This window comes from Triticum aestivum, chromosome 3B (assembly GCF_018294505.1).
Source record: "Triticum aestivum cultivar Chinese Spring chromosome 3B, IWGSC CS RefSeq v2.1, whole genome shotgun sequence".
NCBI classification, from domain to species: Eukaryota; Viridiplantae; Streptophyta; class Magnoliopsida; order Poales; family Poaceae; genus Triticum; species Triticum aestivum.
In genome coordinates this window covers 354,314,927-354,334,795 of record NC_057801.1, presented here as the reverse complement: position 1 = coordinate 354,334,795, position 19,869 = coordinate 354,314,927, and the positions used below count along the sequence as shown (strand labels likewise).

Below are 19,869 nucleotides of genomic sequence, written 5' to 3'. Positions count from 1 at the left end.
CCCCAAGGGCGCACCTTGCGGCCCATACGCCCGAGACGAGCTCGAGGGCGGAGTCGGCGACTGCGGCGGCCGCGAGCCGGCGACCGAACCCCGCACACGGGGGGCTGGGTCACCGGCCCTGCAGGGCAGCGCAGCGCGACAGGACGCGGCGGCCTGGGGAGGGAAGGCACCGGCCGAAGGGGCGAATGGCTCCTCGTCGGCCAAATCCGCCCAGCGGAGGCGCAGAGCCGGAGCAAGGGCGGGCGAGGGGGGCAGAGGAGCGGAGGCGACACCGGGGGCCTGCGGGGCGGAGGGGGCCGGAGAGGCGGAGGAGGGCGCGGTCACCGGAGCAACGCCGGAGCACGGGAAGGCGGCGGAGGCGGCCACCAGCGCGGGCAGGGGCGGGGCACCCGCGCAATCGCCAGAGCCCGAGAGCGCCATCCCACCCACTTGGTCTCAAGCCCGTGCATTATGCAATGCGATGGCCAAGATCATTCCCTTGAGAGTAAGCACGCTGAGACGCATTGTGATCAAGTGGACATGAAGGCCATCGTAGGCAGGGCCAGGAAGAATTATAAACGGCGACGCAGGTGTTGAAACAGAGACGTTCTTATTGGGTAAGGGCCATATGATTTTGTTCTCCCGTTGCAACGCATTACTAGTTATCTAAAAAAAAGTGCACTATCTCCATAGTAAGTGGGAAATATTAGATGATTAATTGTAAACTCCAAGAAAAGGTGTAATGGAAAAGCAAATGTGTAGCTTTCTTTTAGTTTTGGTTCAACGGTGAGAACAAATCAGATATTGCTCCAATGCATCCTTCCAAAGTTCCAAATCAACAATATAATATAATACAACGCCGTGAATATGCACGCTACAGACAGAGCAGGGTGGTTTGCAAGCAAGCAAGGTCATTCACGCTTGGTAATGGTACCCCTCCCGTCCTGCCCAGCGAGGATCCTCGAGATCTGCAGGCCCCGGCTGAAGGCTTGGTTGAAGAGCAGACGCGTCTGGAACTCTGACATGAAGGGGAACCACGAGAGGACGGCGATGGGCAGGAAGATGAGGATCCCCATGGTATACTCGTACATCCTTGCCATCTCTTGGATGGAGTCCCATGGCCCTATCTTACGGAGCACAGCCCCACTCCTCTGCCTCAACTTGGCGCAGCAAGGCCCTCGGCATGCTCCACCAGGGCAGCAGGAGCAACACAGCACGCCAAGTGGCTCAATCACTAACCTCCGAAACAGCGGTCCACACACTTGTGCCATCTACAACACAAGGGGATGTTATGTGACAGTAGTATAAACTTATATAAGAATTTGCCATCTTGGTCAAAACGTGCCGTCTTCTTTTCATGACAAAAGGGGAAAAGAGCTAGTAATAATTGTATAAAAGAAAGAAATCACTCACCAAAAGAATAAACCAGCCAGTTGGGATGAAGGCCAAGACACTGGCGCCAACGTCTGACACAGCGAGATCAAAACCAACAAATAAGACCACCATCAAGCCGATGAGGACAAGAAACACAATGCCCTTGAGTATACGGAACACAAGCTGAAACTTGGTAACAAACTTCTCTCTCCCCAGTGAAACAACCTGGAACACATGAGTCTACCTAAGCAAATGTACCATAACATGCATGAGAATATATATGGATGCAATACCAAGGATATCTACTGTTACCTTTAGCGAAACAAGAACGATGCCAATAACCAGCCACGATAGTGCATATATCTGGGTGGAACAAACAAAGCAGCATTATTATTCTACCTGAAATGAATGAAATGTTTCTAGAGGATAAGGAGATTTAAACAGGATGAGTACCATGAAGCTTTTGTTCTCGTGCACTATGTGCAAGTGGTACACAATACCATATTGGTAGATCAGGAGGCGCAGCGACAGAACCAGCTCCAAGAGCAAGCTACGTATTGTTCCATTCTTTAGGTGCTCATGTTCACTCACCCACCAAGCCTCCCAACTTTGCTCAGGTGCCAGCCCAATACCACCCCTATTGCTCATCCACTTCCACCAATCAGTCCAGTCGTCAACCGTCTTGTGCCACTCAAAGCATGATGGGTTGAAGATAAAAGGTGCAAACAGCCAGCAGAAAACAAGGAACCACATCGAAATTGTGACGTATACATACAAACTCGAGCTCCTGTAAGAACTCCCGTATGCTAGATAAACAACCAAGAGGATTAGCAGCTCCAATGCTTTCACAAAGTGGCTCCGTGAGTACATTCTGTAATTCTCAGCAAATTTTGCATGGCGTACAACAAAACCCCGGCCTGTTCCTCTATATTTTGCACCACCATGAAGTATAGTCCTTCCATAGTAGTGAGTCTTTGTCCCGAGATGAAAAGTGAAGAACATAGGAGCTAACTGAAGTTGCATGATTATAAACTCAGCCAGGGCTTTACCAAACCCTTTCTCCAAGCCGACCTCCATTATCATCGGGAGGATGAGCAACGTCCCAAGTTGGAATACCGATTGGGTGGCAAGTGCATTTTCAAAGGGTTTGATGTTTTTAATCCGTGGATCTTGGAGAATCGACTTTTCTAAGCCACTCAAAACAAGATACAACCGCCCATATAAAAATACATACACCGTAAGAACAGCCACCTGAAAATTAAAGCCACAAAACTCACAATGATTTATGTGTCTTCTGTACTTTGAACGGAACACATCATACTTTCTATATGTTGCCCATTGCTTGAAAAAATAGAAACATCAATCCTTATGAGGTGAGGGAGCTTTGTACAAATCATCTCAAACGAATAAAATGCAGAGATAAGAAAACATGCTTGCATGATGCAACATGGTCTTATGTGCATCAACATAAGCTCAAGTCAATATATTGATATCAATCGTTATAAAACAAGTAACAACGGTAGCTACTGATTTCAACAAGACTATTTGCAAGTATGATCCCTGAGGAATCAAAACAGAAGAGTCTATATCTGGTCTGCTGTTATATACTCACAAAGTAAATCAATCTGATTTTTTACCTCCTGGAAGTGCATATAAAGTTGATATGTGAAAGCATGAGATTCATACCATGCTATTGAAGTAGAAGCCAACTGTGGTGAAGTACATAGACAACATCCTGTAGAAATCGAATCTGTGTCCTAGTCGATAAACATCACGACATAGAGTTTGTTCACCATTACCATTTGCCACCTTGGCCTCAAAGTTGGATATTTGGTTCATTCCAACATCACGTCCTTTACCCAACTGTATGTATTCATGATGGGTAACATTTCCTTGTCGCAGGGTTGAATTGAATCCTTAAATATATCAGAACAATTATTAGCTTATTGGAAAAGGAAGAAAAACTGCATAATGCATATTCTCTGGATATGGTACCTGCAAAGATGTCCTCACTGAGGTTAATAACCTTTGAGGCCTTGCTTATGCCACCCCTTGTGATGTGAAAGATTCTATCGAAAACATCAGGGTGACCATAGTGGAATCGTACCCTGCATCACAAATTGAAATTTAATAAGTATAGAATGTCCATAGCACAATGATCTCCAAAAGAAAGGTACACCTAAATCACTCTGGTCCTATCTATTTCCTATATTTACTTATGGAACTACCCAGTTACAACTTAGACCCACAAGTCTCATTTAGCCATTGTATCTAGCAGAGCTTACGAGATTAGAAGCGCTATTTACTGGACCGCATCAGGCAAGACCAAAGCAGGGAGCATCGGAGGTCTACACGCGCCAGGTGCCTCCTTAGTATGCGGATGTTATGGAAGCATCGGAACGACATTGTCTTCAATGGGGCAGCTCCGTCAATAGCACAGACTACTCAACGAATCGAGCAGGAAGGAAGATTATGGGTGAAGGCAGGACTAATCAAGGGTGAGGTAGAAGGGTTTGAGGTGGATGGCTCAACGTGGGTAGATCAGGAGTAGTTCGTTTAGGTAAATGAGGTGGTGTTGGATGTAAATCCGCATGTAAATTATTTGTAAAACCGTGGAGTTTTGGGGACTCTTCCCCCTCCTTTAATGAATGATACGCACACTTGAGCGTATTCGAGAAAAAAAATTACTGGACCTCGCTTGTTTGAAATGAGTCGGTTGTCTAGCAGTTTCCCTAATTTACCCATGGTAATGCCAATCACTTGGAACCTATGAGGAACTGCAAACTTCGGTATGAATAGCCAAATAGGTAATCGATCTAACTCCCCCCCTCCCCCCTCTTCAAAAAAAACCGGCAGGGACATGGTATTTCCCACCAGCTTTTCCTTAGCCCTCCATGAGAGCAGCCTGCTATTATTTGATTATCTATGTACTTATCTACTTTTACAAAAGATTGGTAAGTGTAATACTATCTCTCAAACCGTTGATATGAATGATGATCAGTTTCAATTACTGGCTTTTTGGTGGAAACTAAGTCCTATGTTGGCATTGTTTCAACTTTTTTCGTCGGTACTTTTCAGGTTATTATACTTATCGGAGTTTTGTACTTACTTGCCATATTACAGTTTAACCGTGCCACTTGCCATTATACTTGCTTGTCGGATTTATTGTGCTTACTTGCCATATTACGGTTTAATTGTGCCACTTGCCATTATACTTATTGTCGAATTTCTTGTACTTACTTGCCATATTAACAGTTTAACCGTGCCACTTGCCATTATAATTGTTGGATTTATTGTGCTTACTTTCCACATTTACACTTTAACCATGCCACTTGCCATTATACTTGTCGGATTTATTGTGCTTACTTTCCATATTTACACTTTAACCATGCCACCTGCCATTATACGCACTTGTCAGATTTATTGTGCTTGTCATATTAACAGTTTATATTGTGCCACTTGCCATGTTTTAGCAGGTGTAATTGCCAAGTTTAAGAGGGTGCAATTACCAGGATATATATACATGGTTGCCATGTTTAAACAGATATACTCGGCAGGTTTAAGCGGGTGTGGTTGCCAGCCTTTAATAAAAATAAGTATAGTTGTCGGGTTTAGCGGAAAAAAATGTGCAGTTCCCAGGTTAAATCTAGGAGATAAAAAATAGGTTACAGGTTAATTATTAAGTCTTTTGGGTTAGCTACTCAAAGTTGGGTTTCAGTGACTATACGAGGAAGAGCGAGATGTTGCAAAGCCTTCTGAGTATAAATGTGTAATACAGCAGATCAAGCTTCTCTGTGAGATGAGCAGAAAAGGCTGCCTGTAGCCTGCAGTGTCCTGCACCCCCCTACTACGTGATTGCTAGAAGTAGTTCCATGTACCCTACAGGCTTGTGTCAGACTGGGAATCTCATAGGAAAAATCAGTACAACTACGTCCACCTGTGGGCCCCTCGCTACGTGTGATGGCTCTTCCTGGCCATGCGATGCAGAGCGCGCGTCCCCATGCCGCCGCACAGGACGACGTTGGTGCGCATGCTGCAGCTTAGATTTTCCCTTTAAACTTTGGTTAACAGCTAAGAAGTTAATGGTATTCTCAAGTTTACTGAGGAATCTATGTTGACCAGATTATGCTGATACAATCACAAATTTGTTTGCCATATAGCTGAGCAGAATATGCTTAGCCGTCATGTGATCCAGCGTGTGCCTCTTCGACGTGCTACTGACGCGGTGTTCAAAATGAGTGGCTATTTGCAGCTTTGGCAGCCGCTTAGCCGCCCTCAGGACCGAGACGCCATCAACATCATCATTGCTGATCTTCGGGCGATGGCTCTCCACTTGACGCCACCGCTTCCTCCACCACCCGAGCCGGATTAGCTTTCGCAGTCTTCATCAGCACCGCCGCCGTTTTTTCATTTTTTTTGGGCTGGTTGAGCTGTGCCCTCAGCAGAAACTTTTAGTACTATGTGTTGTGCTACCTTGTGTGCGGCTGTGTGTGTGTGCGTGCGTCCGTGTGAACTCTTGCTGGACCTTGTGGCTTGGTGCTTTATTTATATATAAAGCGGGGCGAAAGCCTTTTTTGTATGCTTATCCAAGTGAATGCATCAAATACTGCGTCCTGTGCGATCATTGTTTCCGGCTCCTGGTCGCACAGGACGCAGCGGGGGTGATGTTGTAGGCCACGGTGGCTCAATCTTTCCGCGATCCAGCAACGGTCGAGGTTGGCCAACCACATGTGAAATTTGACCCGTGGCCGGGCCCAACTTTTCCAGAACAGGTCCCATGCGTCGCAGCCAGAGGAGCCTCGAAGGAGGCCAGATAGGCGCTGCGCGCTGAGTAGACGCCATCCGGGCGCCACTTCCAGACTAGCGTGTCGGGGCGGTCATGAAGGGTAATGTGTTCGGTGTCCCGCCACAGCATCAAGTATTGCCCAATTCGTGAACTCCAATGTTGCCGGTGATGTCGCGCGCCCAGTTATGGTTCCGTAGGCCATCAGCAATGGAGCGTATCTTCCGTCGTCGCTTGGGGATGCAGGAGTAGAGCTGGGGCGCAACTTCTCGGACGGATCGGCCGTTTATCCAGCGGTCTTCCCAGAACTTTCCGGATGTGCCATCGCCAACAATCATCGATGTAGAGGCGAAGAACAGGGCCTGCTCCTCGGCAGAGAATTGGAGATCGAGGCCTTGCCAGGCCCTCTCCGCGTCGGTCTTGCAGTACCAAAGCCGGCGTAGCTGCAAGGCTAGGCCCGCGTGCTCCATGTCCTGGACACCGAGGCCCACAAGGGAAGTAGGCCGACACACGCGGCGTCAGTTGACGTGGCAGCTACCACCATTAGCAGCGACACGCCCCTCCCACAAGAATCATATCTGGATTTTCTCGACGAGCTTGATGGTTTTCTTCCGGGGAGCGAAGACAAGCAGCTGGTGGATAGGGATTGCGCACAGAACGCTTTTAACCAGTGCTAGTCTTCCAGTTTTGTTCATAAGCCTTGATTTCCAGCATGGGAGCATGCCTGCAACCTTGTCGACGAGCGGCTGGAGTTGCGCACTCGTGGGGCGCTGAATGGTCAGCGGGATCCCTGGATAGGTCAGCGGCTGGTTGGCAAGTGCACATCCCAGGTTCCCGGTGATCAGTGATGCATGCTCCGGTCCGCAATTAAGCAGGGAGGCCGAGCTCTTGTTGTAGTTCACCAGCAGCCCGGAGGAGCGTCCGAAGAGCTCGAGGATAGCCTTGATCGCCCTGGTGTCGCTCGGCGACTGGTGGCAAAAGAGCACGACGTCATCGGCTTATAGTGATATCTCCAGGATGGGGCGCCGGCGGTGTAGCTGCTCGAGGACACCCAGCGTTGCGGCGCGCCTGATGAGGCGTCCCAGCGTGTCCACAGCAAGGACGAAGAGCTGGGGCGACATGGAGTCGCCCTGTCGGAGTCCGCGCCGATGCCAGATTGGGGGGCCGGGCTCGCCATTGATCAGCACGCTCGTGCTAGCGGTGGAGAGCAAGATGGCCAGCCAGTCGAGAAACCAAGGCCCGAATACGTACTAGCGCAGCGCCTCAAACAGGAACGGCCAGGAGATGGTGTTGAAAGCGCGCGCCAGGTCCAGTTTGAGCAGAACTCGGGGCGCACGTAGCTGGTGCAGCACGCGCATCGTTTGCCTGACGAGGATGAAGTTATCATGGAGGCTACGGCCGGCAATGAAGGCATTCTGGTTCTTGCTAACCAGCCCATCGAGCTCTGGCGCAAGGCGTAAAGAGAGCGTCTTGGCGAAGATTTTGGCCATCAGGTGGATTAAGCTGATGGGGCGGTAGTCCCTATGTCCTTGGCACCCGGACGCTTAGGTAGCAGCGATAACAGGGCCTGGTTCAGGCGATTGAAACCGCGGCCCCGCAGCTCGAATGCTGGTGGAAGACGGCGACGATGTCGAGCTTGACGGTGCTCCATCAGACGACAGTGACGCTGACTGGGCCTTGAGGGTCAGCAGCAGGCGCTGGCGTTGCCGGGGCACGCATGGTCGGAGGAGGGGGTGGGGGCGGCGGCGGAGTGACGCGGCGTCGCGTCGGAGGTGAGGCCTGTAGCAGCGCGCGGTCGTGGGCCCGGCACTCGGGCGTGCATTCCCTGGAAACGTGGCCGGAGAGGAGGCAGCGCCTGCACCTGACCTTGTTCGTGCAATAGCGGAAGTGGTGGCCCGGGTCGAGGCAGCGGAAGCACAAGCCGGCCTCTTCCTCCGGTGTGGGGCTGCGGCGAAGGCGGGGCGCGGGGACCTCTGTGCACCGGGCGCAGCGGGCGCGGGAGCGCCTATCTCTGCCCCTTGGCTGCAGCCATGCACCGCGCCCTCGTCCGCAGCCTCCGTCGTCGCGCGCTCGACGCGGTGGACCTCCGAGCGGGGGCCGAGGAAGGAGGCGGGTGCACGCTGGGTCGGCGCAGGAGGAGCTTGCAGCTGGCATGACGGCCGCGCGGCAGGGGCGGAGCTGCAGGCCACGTCGCGGTAGGAGCGCCGGCCGGGGGACGAGTCGGTGTCAGAGTCCCTCCAGCGTTCCTCGCGGTGGCGGTGGCGGTGGCGCGCGCCTCTGTTGTCGCCGCCGGAGGCCATAGCGTCGGGAGGAGGAGGGGGGGAGGGCAACAGGGGGTTCTGTGCATATAATCTAGTAGTTGTTAAAGCTACCCATGCATACATGGACTATTTCTGTGCTGATTAAACCCTGCAGTCTTTGGCAGGAGTTCAATATTTTATTGTTTCAGGTGAAATTTCTTGAAGCCATAACTAGTAAATCTCACAGAAATCTTTAATTTATGGAAATATCACAGTAAATCTTGACTGTTTATTAGCAAAACTAATAGCTCCTTGTTTAACTAACCAATATATGCTTGTTTTGCTTGGCAGTGTCTGAGTGGAAGAGCAAGAATGCTCGGGCGAAAAAACAGTGGAGAGAAACTACAGATATCAATCAATACTTGAGGTGGTTGAACCATAACTACATTTTATAAGCTATACAAAATGAAACGGTCAACTGAATTTTAAAATTGGAAAGAAACATACTTAAGAGGGTTTGCAAGAACACGTTGGCCGATAGTAACAAAGCTGGTCTCTTGGTTGGACATAAACCAGGCAAGTGATGAAACACTGCATGTGAAGTGAGAATGTTAAATTACCGAAAAAGGCTTTCGCCCCGCTTTATATATAAAGCAAACCGCCCAAGCCAAGCATCCAACAAGGTTCAACAAACACACACACACACACACACACACACACACACACACACACATAGGTCCCACAGGAGCACAGAGTAATCATAAGGGTTAATGCTGAGGGCACAGCACAACAAGCCCTCGGCATTAGGGTTAATGTTAAATTTAGTGTGCTGATAGTTACGCAGAAGAAAGATATAGCAAATTTAAGAGACGATTAGTAGCCAACAGAAAAACTAACCTTCCTGTGAAGATATGCTCGCGAACACCCAATATTGTTGGCTTGGACTTTCCATGTTTAATAAGGAACTCTTCCAACAAATTTCTCATTTTAAATGCTTCTTCAAGATAGTTATCCTAGACAGCAGAAAATGTAAGATACACTGATAAATTAGACTTAATACTAAAAAAATACAGATCATTTACCTGGTTCATGTCAATTGCTTGAAGTGCTTCTCCTCTAGTGAAGATTATGGCATGATTTTGATTATTAGGCTTCCCCTCTCCAACTTCTGTTGGTTTACCAGGCAGCTTTATCCGGTAAATTTCCTATAAACAGGTTAAATATTAGGTGGTCACGCATCAGTAGTCAGTCCAGCCCCTTACCAAACTGATAGCAAAGATCAAGCTATATAAGAGTTTATGATATAATATTCTTTGCATGCAGAATATTTAGATAAGCACATATTGAATCAACGGAGTAGAGTAGATAATCAATATGCTGTTACTTTCCTGAAATGTTGACACATAAATAGTGAGAATATAGTTATTTATATTCTTCCAAATTATGTTGTAAATATTACCAACTAGTAAGTAGGAAATACAATATGAAGTCAAAGGTGAAAATAAACTCTAACCATCGATAATAAAAACGTCACAGAAAAAAGTAGGCATTTCAGTTCATGAAATGTAAATTCAGTACCTCATCGTCACCTTTCACAAGAACAGAGTAATAATGTTTCTTCATTTTACCATTTGGTAGTGGTACTTCCTTCTCATCAATGTAAGCAATACGCAAAGCTGGATACCTGTACAATTTGTATTTGAAACTCAGAGGAGCCACAGAAAATATATTTCATAAAATAAAGGAGGGTAAGTGAATTACGTTAGCATCAGATTTAAGATGTTCTCATACAGACCCCTTTCCCGGGAATCCTTGGATGCCTTATGCATGCCATAGAGTTGACAGGCAACAACATAAGTGAATTTGATATCAGCAATGGCCTTGGACCTTGCAGATTCGTCTCCACCCAAATCAGCTAAAGTATAACCAAATAACACATTAGTCAGCACATGAACACGGCTGCATTTTCTCAGGTATGTTCACATAAAATGAGAAGTGCAGAACCAGTGTTCAGAACCCTATGTGGCTAACCTTGTTCACTTTTCATATCCTCATAGCATTGCACTTCAAGAGCTCGTCTATAGTACATCATCCCTCTCACTATTCAAGATGCAAACAATAAGATAAGCAGAAAGACAGAAAAATTGTCAGCTTTTAAGAGATACAATCTTCATGTTACCAGTTCTGGCAAGTGTTTGACCCCGGTAAGACGCCCATATACGGATATCATCCATGCATCCCTTTACTTCCTCTTCGTTATCTGGATCAACTCCAATGCGTTGTAGAAAGTTCTTCCATTCATCTAGAGATTGACAAGCATCATTAAATTTTACTATGAGTTAAAAACTGATACATTTTGTTTAAGAAACATAAAATAGAATTGGCAACTCACCTGGATAAATCTTTTGTAGATAAAACAAAATTGAGATACCGTCTTCATTCTTTCTATTTAGTTGATGAGATGAATAAAGTACTTCCTCATTGTAATATGGAGTCAAAACACTGCACAATGAATCTTGTCAGAATGTGATGAGCTTCAAAATGAATGTTGAAGACAGTAAATTTGTAAAAGGAATAATATTTTTCACAGCTATGTGGAAGAGTTTGTGCCAGATGTAAAAAATCTAATGGAAACATCAACTTGTGAATGCAATTTACTATGATGCAATCTAATACTCAAAGGACTATTAAAAAGAGGTTTCATAATAGACCAATTACTACTGTAACTAGTACTTGATTGCAGTAAACTGCAGGTTCATGGTGTTTGCTGCCTTTTCAACTGCATGCAACCCTATAGCTTCATTATTGGAAAGATGCCTCATTGACTGTCTGTGAGACATCCGTTGGTGTGTTTTTTTAAAATACAAAACTGAGGGTGGGATATAGCTTACCCCCCCCCCCCCCCCCCCCCCACGCACACACACACAAAAAAAATCAATAATTAATGAAGTACAACAACCATATGGTTTAATAAACTGTGCATACATCATCATACTTTCGGAATAACAGTACCATAGAACATAAAATACACACCTAAAGGATATCATATCATGCACTTGAGGTGCTCTCGGCATTTTCATAAAAAGTGAGTTTGCGAAGAAGGTGATCCTACGTCGAGCATCCAAATTTGTAGGTACATCCATTGCAGAATCCTTCATAGTCAACAATAAATGCAGCCGGACAAACTGAGACCAAAACAGTTTGTTCAGTATGAAAAATTAGCACTAGCACTACAACAAAATAAACCAGTAATGATTGCAGACCTGCTCCCTCCAAAATGCATCCTTTGTCACGTTCATATTTAGATTCGTGAAACTCTGCTTTCTCTCATTCTCATCTTTCAAAATGCTGACGTAGTTGTCCAGACAAACATTATAATTCAAATATAGCAAATTTTCTTATAATGCTAGCTAAAATAGTTATTACCCGTGACCATCTTTCATAAAATCTCGTGTAGTAATTTCCATAAAATCTTGCAATGCATTAACGATTTTTCTCTCTGTAGTATCATCAGTAGGTTCGCTCTTCTGCAAATATTAGATACTAGTACTTAGAACAACCTACATTTTATGCAGAAAGAACTAAAAGTAAACGAGTTTTGTGCTGAAAAAAGAATTGATCAATCAACAATAGTGTGTTTAGTGTTTACCAGTAGCTGTAATAATTTTGCCAATGTGTTGCTGACTTTACCAATCTCTGCCATCTCGAAGTCGTCCAAAAGTGTGTTATTTTGCATACTATTTCGCACTATTTTATCGATATCATGGACAATTCTGAATATTTGAAGAATAAAACAGATTAACCCATGTCAAATTCGAATTTGACATGAAATAAGCGAGTATTGTTCTTACCTTTTATCATTATAGTCTAGCAGAAGACAAACAACTATTATTTTCAAGGACTCGTAGCATTCTATAACTGCATTGTATCTGTCCTTGTCTAGTTTGATTTTTTCGATCAGCTCATGTTCATCCCCCTCTTTGGAACTCATGGCCATATGGAGAGCTGTTGGTACCTGGTATATTCAAAAGTACATGAGCATCTCTGCAAAAGCAACAAAAAGCATTCGATTATCTATCTGCACACATATGCCTATTACACACCTTGCTAGCAAGGAGGAAAGGAGGCCATGGAACAACAGGTAAATTACTTGAAGATGATGGAGCCATCAACATGTCCTTCTCTCTGAGAAATAAAATCATAAAGGTTTAGGAGGTGAATGGCATATTATATTAGTATATAAGAAAGTTCACAGTGCAAACCTATCACTAATGAAGTCTTCCTCTCGTAAGGAATTGATGAATGAATTCCAAACACAAAAGAAGCTCCTCACATCAAGTGCTTGCTGGAAAGTAGGATATCAAAGTCGGTCAAAACCACGTGTCTTTAGCAAGCATGGGTTAACTTCCTACTCCCTCCGTTCCTAAATATTTGTCTTTTTGGAGATTTCAAATGAACTACCACATACGGATGTATATAGACATATTTTAGAATGTAGATTCACTCATTTTGCTCCGTATGTAGTCACTTGTTGAAATCTCTAGAAAGACAAATATTTAGGAACGGAGGGAGTAGTATTTTGAGCGAAGAAATAACACATTTGCATGCTTTTTCGAAATGGACACATGGGCCAACGATGATTACAAAAAATTCAAAAGAAACTAAAACATTTGCGAGTATAAAACCTCTTTATGTGCTGCCACGTGACATTTCCTGAAAGCATCTGGCATTGATTTGAATCTGACTCTCAACATGCCTAGGGTACGTATCTGCATCAAAAGCAAAAGGTAAGATCTGATAACTAATGTTTCATACAAACAAACATTCGTTTAAGAGCAAAAGGCCATCCGCTAGTTCCATTCAGAATGAAACCACCAGAGTTTAGCCTTGTACACGCATGCATCTCATAAAAGGGGCCCCAAACACAGGGGAAAGACAAAGGACAGAGGAAAGGATGACTGACCTCACCGACATGACTAAGGGCACCCGAAACACCCCCAAAGACAGTGGAGAAAATAGCATACCATATTTGTGTGTCCATAAAGTACACCTACAAGACGAGGCGGTAGTTGTTATGACAAAAAGAATAGCATAAGAACTTCCATTAGTTAATTTTTATGTTAGAACTTCCATAGCTGTATATTACGTACCAAAACAATTGGTGCCCATATAGTAATGACAACACCGAGATTGTGCGGCACTACAGAAAGTTAGCAAAAATACTATTAGTAACTAGAGTATTGACCCTCTAGAGAAATTAATAAGTCAAATATCGCCAGAGTTACAGGAAAAAAATCTACTTTGCAAAAATGTCCACTTCAGTACAGAGCTCTAAATCATTTGATTGCATCCTCGATGTACCAAAATCCTCCGCTTTACAACTTTGGGTCGATTCACAAGTGGTTTTGGCTGAGTAGGATAAAACGTCTTCACTACGTCACTAATCAGTAAATAGAGGGAACCGAGTGAGACATACAGCATGAGATAGTGATGAGAGCTCAGTGTCCTGCCCATCCAGTCAACGTGACAGCGTGAACTGAATGCTTGATGGTGTGATCCACACCAGCCACCACTTGAAAACCCACATGAGGTTGTAAAGTGAACGGTTTCAATAGTTCAAGGTTGTAACTCAGACGGTTTTAGAGTTCAAAGGTTGAAAGTGAACTTTAGAAGAATTCGGGGTTTAATATAGAACTTTTTGCTTGATTCTATGCTTGAAATATTACCTTCCTTTGAACTATACACATAAAAACGTTTCTATCATGTTCCAATAAAATAAGAGAAAACTAGAAAATAAGTAACGGATATTCGAGGAAAAATCAGCACAAGGAATATTATCAGGAACTAACAATGATAAGGATTTGAAGTTACATAACGCAATAAATAAAACATACACCAATTCCTAAAGTCAAAACATTAGAAAGTAATGAAAAATGAATGCTTAGGAAATTCACAGAATTTGTTAAGAGATGACAAAGAAGAAAAGGTTATTCGAGTTGGCAATAGACAGCTATATAATTTAAACAAAAACCACATAATTGATTTATTCATGCGAAAAGTGCAAAAGTTGCCAAATCCTCAGTGTTAAAATTTGAGTAAGGTTTTACTATATATCCACTTTTGTTCGAGCAGTTTTTCTTTTGTTTAAATCCATATATGCGTGTTAAATTAAGTTATTCTACTTTCAAGTAAATAATATTATTTCTTGCATTAACTGTTTAGTACTCTATAATTTTCATAATTAAGGATTATAAAAACTTTCTGAAGCTTATTGCATCATTAGAACTTGTGGTATGATTAATTTTCAATTATATCTGTTGCACCGCAGCATAAATGTTGCATCAACAATATGTACAAAATCAAAAAAAATGTCATCACTGAAGTAGATGAAACTTTTGAACCAAATTTTGTGCAAGAGGGCCAAAATTGTGCATTAATCCAATCTAGCTATATCACAACATACTTACAGAAAGGGAAGATTTCATGCCATTCATAGTTCCCAACTACTTGATCAAGAATGAACTTCGTCGGTTCAATCATGGGGGATATCTGTGGAAAAATGGGACATGTTGCACAGAGTAAGGAAGCAATAAAGTCTTTTTTTTTCATTTTTCTCCAAAGATATAACAATCAGCAGACAAAGACCTTTCAGACCCATGTGCAAAATTATATGCCAGATTGTGCATATGCTACGTTATTTTACCAAAATATACCCAGTCAAGAAAACACATAAAATCAAAGTAAGGATTAGAAAGTAAGGGTTGTGACATTTCGAATGGGTGTCTCGGCTGATCCTGGCAACATGACTTTTTCAATCTACCATTGCATCCAAGCGTGGAGGTTTTGCGTTTTCTCAAAAATAGAATTTCTTCAATATAACTCTGCCTATGTTGTCTCAACATAGCCGGTCCCAAGCCCGGGTAAAGGAGGAGGGTTGTGATAGGCTTGGCGAGCCAACGTAAAAACTCAGCCACTCTTATGCTGATGAAACCCAAAAGATTTTTGTTGGGGCGTAACCCTCTCAGCGACACGCCACATCGGAACACGGGTGTGGGGGCAAATGGGCAAGGGTCGGGCCGTCACCCCCTGGTGGCGCGCCGTATCTTGATCCAGATACGGTGGCAAGTGAGGGAGGATCGGGCCGTCGCATCCTTAGTGGCGCGCTACAATGTAGCCCGGATGTAGTGGAAAATGAGCAAGGGTCTTCGCATTTGACTCGACGAGTGCGAAGGGTAAGGAAGCTAGCCGAGCCTAGGAGGATTCGCTTAGGTAGATGGAATGTAGGGTCTCTGACAGGGAAGCTTCGGGAGCTAGTTGATGCAGCGGTGAGGAGAGGTGTTGATATCCTTTGTGTCCAAGAAACCAAATGGAGGGGACAGAAGGCAAAGGAGGTGGAGGATACCGGCTTCAAGCTGTGGTACACGGGGATGGCTGCAAACAGAAATGGCGTAGGCATCTTGATCAACAAGAGCCTCAAGTCGGGAGTGGTAGACGTCAAGAGACGTGGGGACCGGATTATCTTGGCCAAGCTGGTAGTTGGGGACTTAGTTCTTAATGTTATCAGCGCGTATGCCCCGCAAGTAGGCCACAATGAGAACACCAAGAGGCAGTTCTGGGAAGGCCTGGAAGACATGGTTAGGAGTGTACCTATTGGCGAGAAGCTCTTCATAGGTGGAGACCTCAATGGCAACCTGGGTACATCTAACACAGATTTTGAAGGGGCGCATGGGGGCTTTGGCTATGGCATCAGGACTCAAGAAGGAGAAGATGCCTTGAGCTTTGCTCTAGCCTACGACATGATTGTAGCTAACACCCTCTTTAGAAAGAGAGAATCGCATCTGGTGACTTTTAGTAGTGGCCAACACTCTAGCCAGATTGATTTCATCCTCTCGAGAAGAGAAGATAGGCGTGTGTGCCTAGACTGTAAGGTGATACCTGGAGAGAGTGTTGTACCTCAGCATAAGCTGGTGGTTGCTGACTTCCGCTTTCGGATTTGTGTCCAGCGGGATAAGCGTGCCAAAGTCGCTAGAACGAAGTGGTGGAAGCTCAAGGGGGAGGTAGCTCAGGCGTTCAAGGAGAGGGTCATTAAGGAGGGCCCTTGGGAGGAAGGAGGGGATGCGGACAATGTGTGGATGAAGATGGCGACTTGCATTCGTAAGGTGGCCCCGGAGGAGTTTGGAGTGTCCAGGGGAAGGAGAAGCAAAGATAAGGATACCTGGTGGTGGAATGATGATGTCCAGAAGGCGATTAAAGAGAAGAAAGATTGCTTCAGACGCCTATACCTGGATAGGAATGCAGACAACATAGAGAAGTACAAGATGGCGAAGAAGGCTGCAAAGCGAGCTGTCAGTGAAGCAAGGGGTCGGGCATATGAGGACCTCTACCAACGGTTAGGCACGAAGGAAGGCGAAAGGGACATCTATAAGATGGCCAAGATCCGAGAGAGGAAGACGAGGGATATTGGCCAAGTCAAATGCATCAAGGACGGAGCAGACCAACTCTTGGTGAAGGACGAGGAGATTAAGCATAGATGGCAGGAGTACTTTGACAAGCTGTTCAATGGGAAGAATGAGAGTTCTACCATTGAACTGGACAACTCCTTTGATGAGACCAACACGCGTTTTGTGCGGCGATCCAGGAGTCTGAGGTCAAGGAGGCTTTAAAAAGGATGAAAGGAGGCAAGGCGATGGGCCCTGATTGTATCCCCATTGAGGTGTGGAAAGGCCTCGGGGACATAGCGATAGTATGGCCAACCAAGCTTTTCAACCTCATTTTTCAGGCAAACAAGATGCCAGAAGAATGGAGACAGAGTATATTAGTACCAATCTTCAAGAACAAGGGGGGTGTTCAAAGTTGTACTAATTACCGTGGAATTAAGTTGATGAGCCATACAATGAAGCTATGGGAGAGAGTCATTGAGCACCGCTTGAGAAGAATGACAAGCGTGACCAAAAATCAGTTTGGTTTCATGCCTGGGAGGTCGACCATGGAAGCCATTTTTCTTGGTACGACAACTTATGGAGAGATACTGGGAGCAAAAGGACTTGCATATGGTGTTCATTGACTTGGAGAAGGCCTATGATAAGATACCGCGGAATGTCATGTGGTGGGCCTTGGAGAAACACAAAGTCCCAGCAAAGTACATTACCCACATCAAGGACATGTACGATAATGCTGTGACAAGTGTTCGAACAAGTGATGTCGACACTGATGACTTCCCGATTAAGATAGGACTGCATCAGGGGTCAGCTTTGAGCCCTTATCTTTTTGCCTTGGTGATGGATGAGGTCACAAGGGATATACAAGGAGATGTCCCATGGTGTATGCTCTTTGCGGATGATGTGGTGCTAGTTGACGATAGCCGGACGAGGGTAAATAGGAAGTTAGAGTTATGGAGACAAACCTTGGAATCGAAAGGGTTTAGGCTTAGTAGAACTAAAACCCGAGTAAATGATGTGCGGTTTCAGTACTACTAGGTGTGAGGAGGAGGAGGTTAGCCTTGATGGGCAGGTGGTACCTCAGAAGAACACCTTTCGATATTTGGGGTCAATGCTACAGGAGGATGGGGGTATTGATGAAGATGTGAACCATCGAATCAAAGTTGGATGGATGAAGTGGCGCCAAGCTTCTAGCATTCTCTGTGACAAGAGAGTGCCACAAAAGCTAAAAGGCAAGTTCTACAGGACGGCGGTTCGACCCGCAATGTTGTATGGCGCTGAGTGTTGGCCGACTAAAAGGCGACATGTTCAACAGTTAGGTGTGGCGGAGGTGCGTATGTTGAGATGGATGTGTGGCCACACGAGGAAGGATCGAGTCTGGAATGATGATATACGAGATAGAGTTGGGGTAGCACCAATTGAAGAGAAGCTTGTCCAACATCGTCTGAGATGGTTTGGGCATATTCAGCGCAGGCCTCCGGAAGCTCCGGTGCATAGAGGACGGCTAAAGCGTGCGGAGAATGTCAAGAGAGGTCGGGGTAGACTGAATTTGACATGGGAGGAGTCCGTGAAGAGAGACCTGAAGGATTGGAGTATCACCAAAGAACTAGCTATGGACAGGGGTGTGTGGAAGCTTGCTATCCATGTGCCAGAGCCATGAGTTGGTCGCGAGATCTTTATGGGTTTCACCTCTAGCCTACCCCAACTTGTTTGGGACTAAAGGCTTTGTTGTTGTTGTTGTTGTTGTAGAATTTCTTCAATATCTATACATCTGATAATGACATTGAAGTATTGAAGGTTATACATTGATAATGTCACACATGTCAGAACACAGGACCAGAATCCTTGTATTATATGGTATCGTTGGTGTGAAAAATCTCAACACTTAATAATTTCATATCCGCTTTATACTAATTATTACATTTTAATTTTCTTAATGTATATGCACTGAAGAGTATAGATAATAAATCACCAAACTCTAAAGATGTATTCACTTCAGAAAAGTACTCCATGAAGTGTTCAGAATTTACCTCAACATAGAAACTAAATGCAAGCTTGGAGGTGAGCAACACGACCCAAAAGAAGACATATCTGTTGATTCACATTGAATTGTCATTCTCAACTGAAAGGAAAAACAATAATTTGATAGACATATGACACACTTACTTAAAAATGGACAATATGTCCTCATGCATACCACGTGCAACATACAATCTTGGCTGAAAGGCAACAAAACATTATGTAAGCACTAACAATGCTCACTTTACAGCAATTTGCTTGCTACAAATAGGAAAGACTGACCTGAATCCACCACATAAGAAGAATAACTGCACGCCAATTTGAGCGTTCCATTATATTTTGAAGTTGTGGCAACAAGAAAAGCAAGGCAGCCAAAATGTTCGGAATCATATAAATGACGATTGCAAAATTATATACTGACTGGTTGTACCAATTCCGTGTCAAACTATTCAGGAGTTTGCCAGCACCAGATGGGCTTTTAATTGAACTGGAATATGTTACTGGAAGAATTATTATCCAAGCAATACCCACAAAGAATTTTAGTAAGTATCTGAGTATTTGTGTCCACTCCATATTTCCCCATGCTTTGAAAGTAAGCAATATATCCAAAGTCACTGCAATAGTTGAACTAAGGAGTTTCAGAAATAGCATCTCTTTAGTGAAGACCATGACATAATAAATACAGAGCAAAGTGGATCTGCATCAATGTAATGAAAGCACTGATAAATTACTACACCTTTTATGAAGTTGAGTAGAGCGGCAGTTATAAAGACACTTAAAACGCTTCTGAATACAGTTGCATCAGCAATTCCAGAAAGAGATCCAGAGGAACTCCATGAAACTATTAGCATCACCTAAAAAATCAAGCCATTTGAGTTAAATATTTACAGGTTACAAGAATTTGGTGTGCTTCAGAAAGATGAATCACCTGGAAAGCCAATATAAAAAATATCCACATACGATTAAAACTTCTAAATAGGTGCAAAAATGTGCGGACTTCAACAAAATTTGTTTTGGGCTTTCTTGCACTACGACC

The 19,869-nt window shown here is 44.6% G+C and overlaps 1 protein-coding gene across 4 annotated transcripts in view; it reads right to left on the bottom strand.

Moving 5' to 3' along the window:
• Nucleotides 1-672: 672 nt before the first annotated feature.
• The window catches only part of LOC123069884 (callose synthase 7), a 32,801-nt gene continuing 13,604 nt past the window's right edge, over nt 673-19,869 (bottom strand). For 2 of the 4 annotated variants that reach the window (XM_044492842.1, XM_044492843.1), the window contains exons 13-42: nt 19,762-19,869; nt 19,570-19,687; nt 19,116-19,447; nt 18,981-19,033; nt 18,845-18,905; nt 14,844-14,925; nt 13,527-13,576; nt 13,340-13,426; nt 13,062-13,145; nt 12,639-12,721; nt 12,480-12,561; nt 12,228-12,391; nt 12,026-12,149; nt 11,803-11,903; nt 11,640-11,724; nt 11,410-11,561; nt 10,769-10,878; nt 10,556-10,678; nt 10,408-10,476; nt 10,138-10,291; nt 9,955-10,060; nt 9,459-9,581; nt 9,274-9,389; nt 8,884-8,967; nt 3,349-3,461; nt 3,040-3,269; nt 1,807-2,604; nt 1,666-1,716; nt 1,393-1,578; nt 673-1,250 (exon numbers count right to left, since the gene is read on the bottom strand). In XM_044492842.1, coding sequence (XP_044348777.1) covers nt 891-1,250; nt 1,393-1,578; nt 1,666-1,716; nt 1,807-2,604; nt 3,040-3,269; nt 3,349-3,461; nt 8,884-8,967; nt 9,274-9,389; nt 9,459-9,581; nt 9,955-10,060; nt 10,138-10,291; nt 10,408-10,476; nt 10,556-10,678; nt 10,769-10,878; nt 11,410-11,561; nt 11,640-11,724; nt 11,803-11,903; nt 12,026-12,149; nt 12,228-12,391; nt 12,480-12,561; nt 12,639-12,721; nt 13,062-13,145; nt 13,340-13,426; nt 13,527-13,576; nt 14,844-14,925; nt 18,845-18,905; nt 18,981-19,033; nt 19,116-19,447; nt 19,570-19,687; nt 19,762-19,869 — 4,389 coding nt within the window. In that variant the 3' untranslated portion in view covers nt 673-890. The remainder of the gene's footprint in view (nt 1,251-1,392; nt 1,579-1,665; nt 1,717-1,806; nt 2,605-3,039; nt 3,270-3,348; nt 3,462-8,883; nt 8,968-9,273; nt 9,390-9,458; nt 9,582-9,954; nt 10,061-10,137; nt 10,292-10,407; nt 10,477-10,555; nt 10,679-10,768; nt 10,879-11,409; nt 11,562-11,639; nt 11,725-11,802; nt 11,904-12,025; nt 12,150-12,227; nt 12,392-12,479; nt 12,562-12,638; nt 12,722-13,061; nt 13,146-13,339; nt 13,427-13,526; nt 13,577-14,843; nt 14,926-18,844; nt 18,906-18,980; nt 19,034-19,115; nt 19,448-19,569; nt 19,688-19,761) is intronic. The other 2 variants (XM_044492844.1, XM_044492845.1) reach the window with 2 other exon arrangements.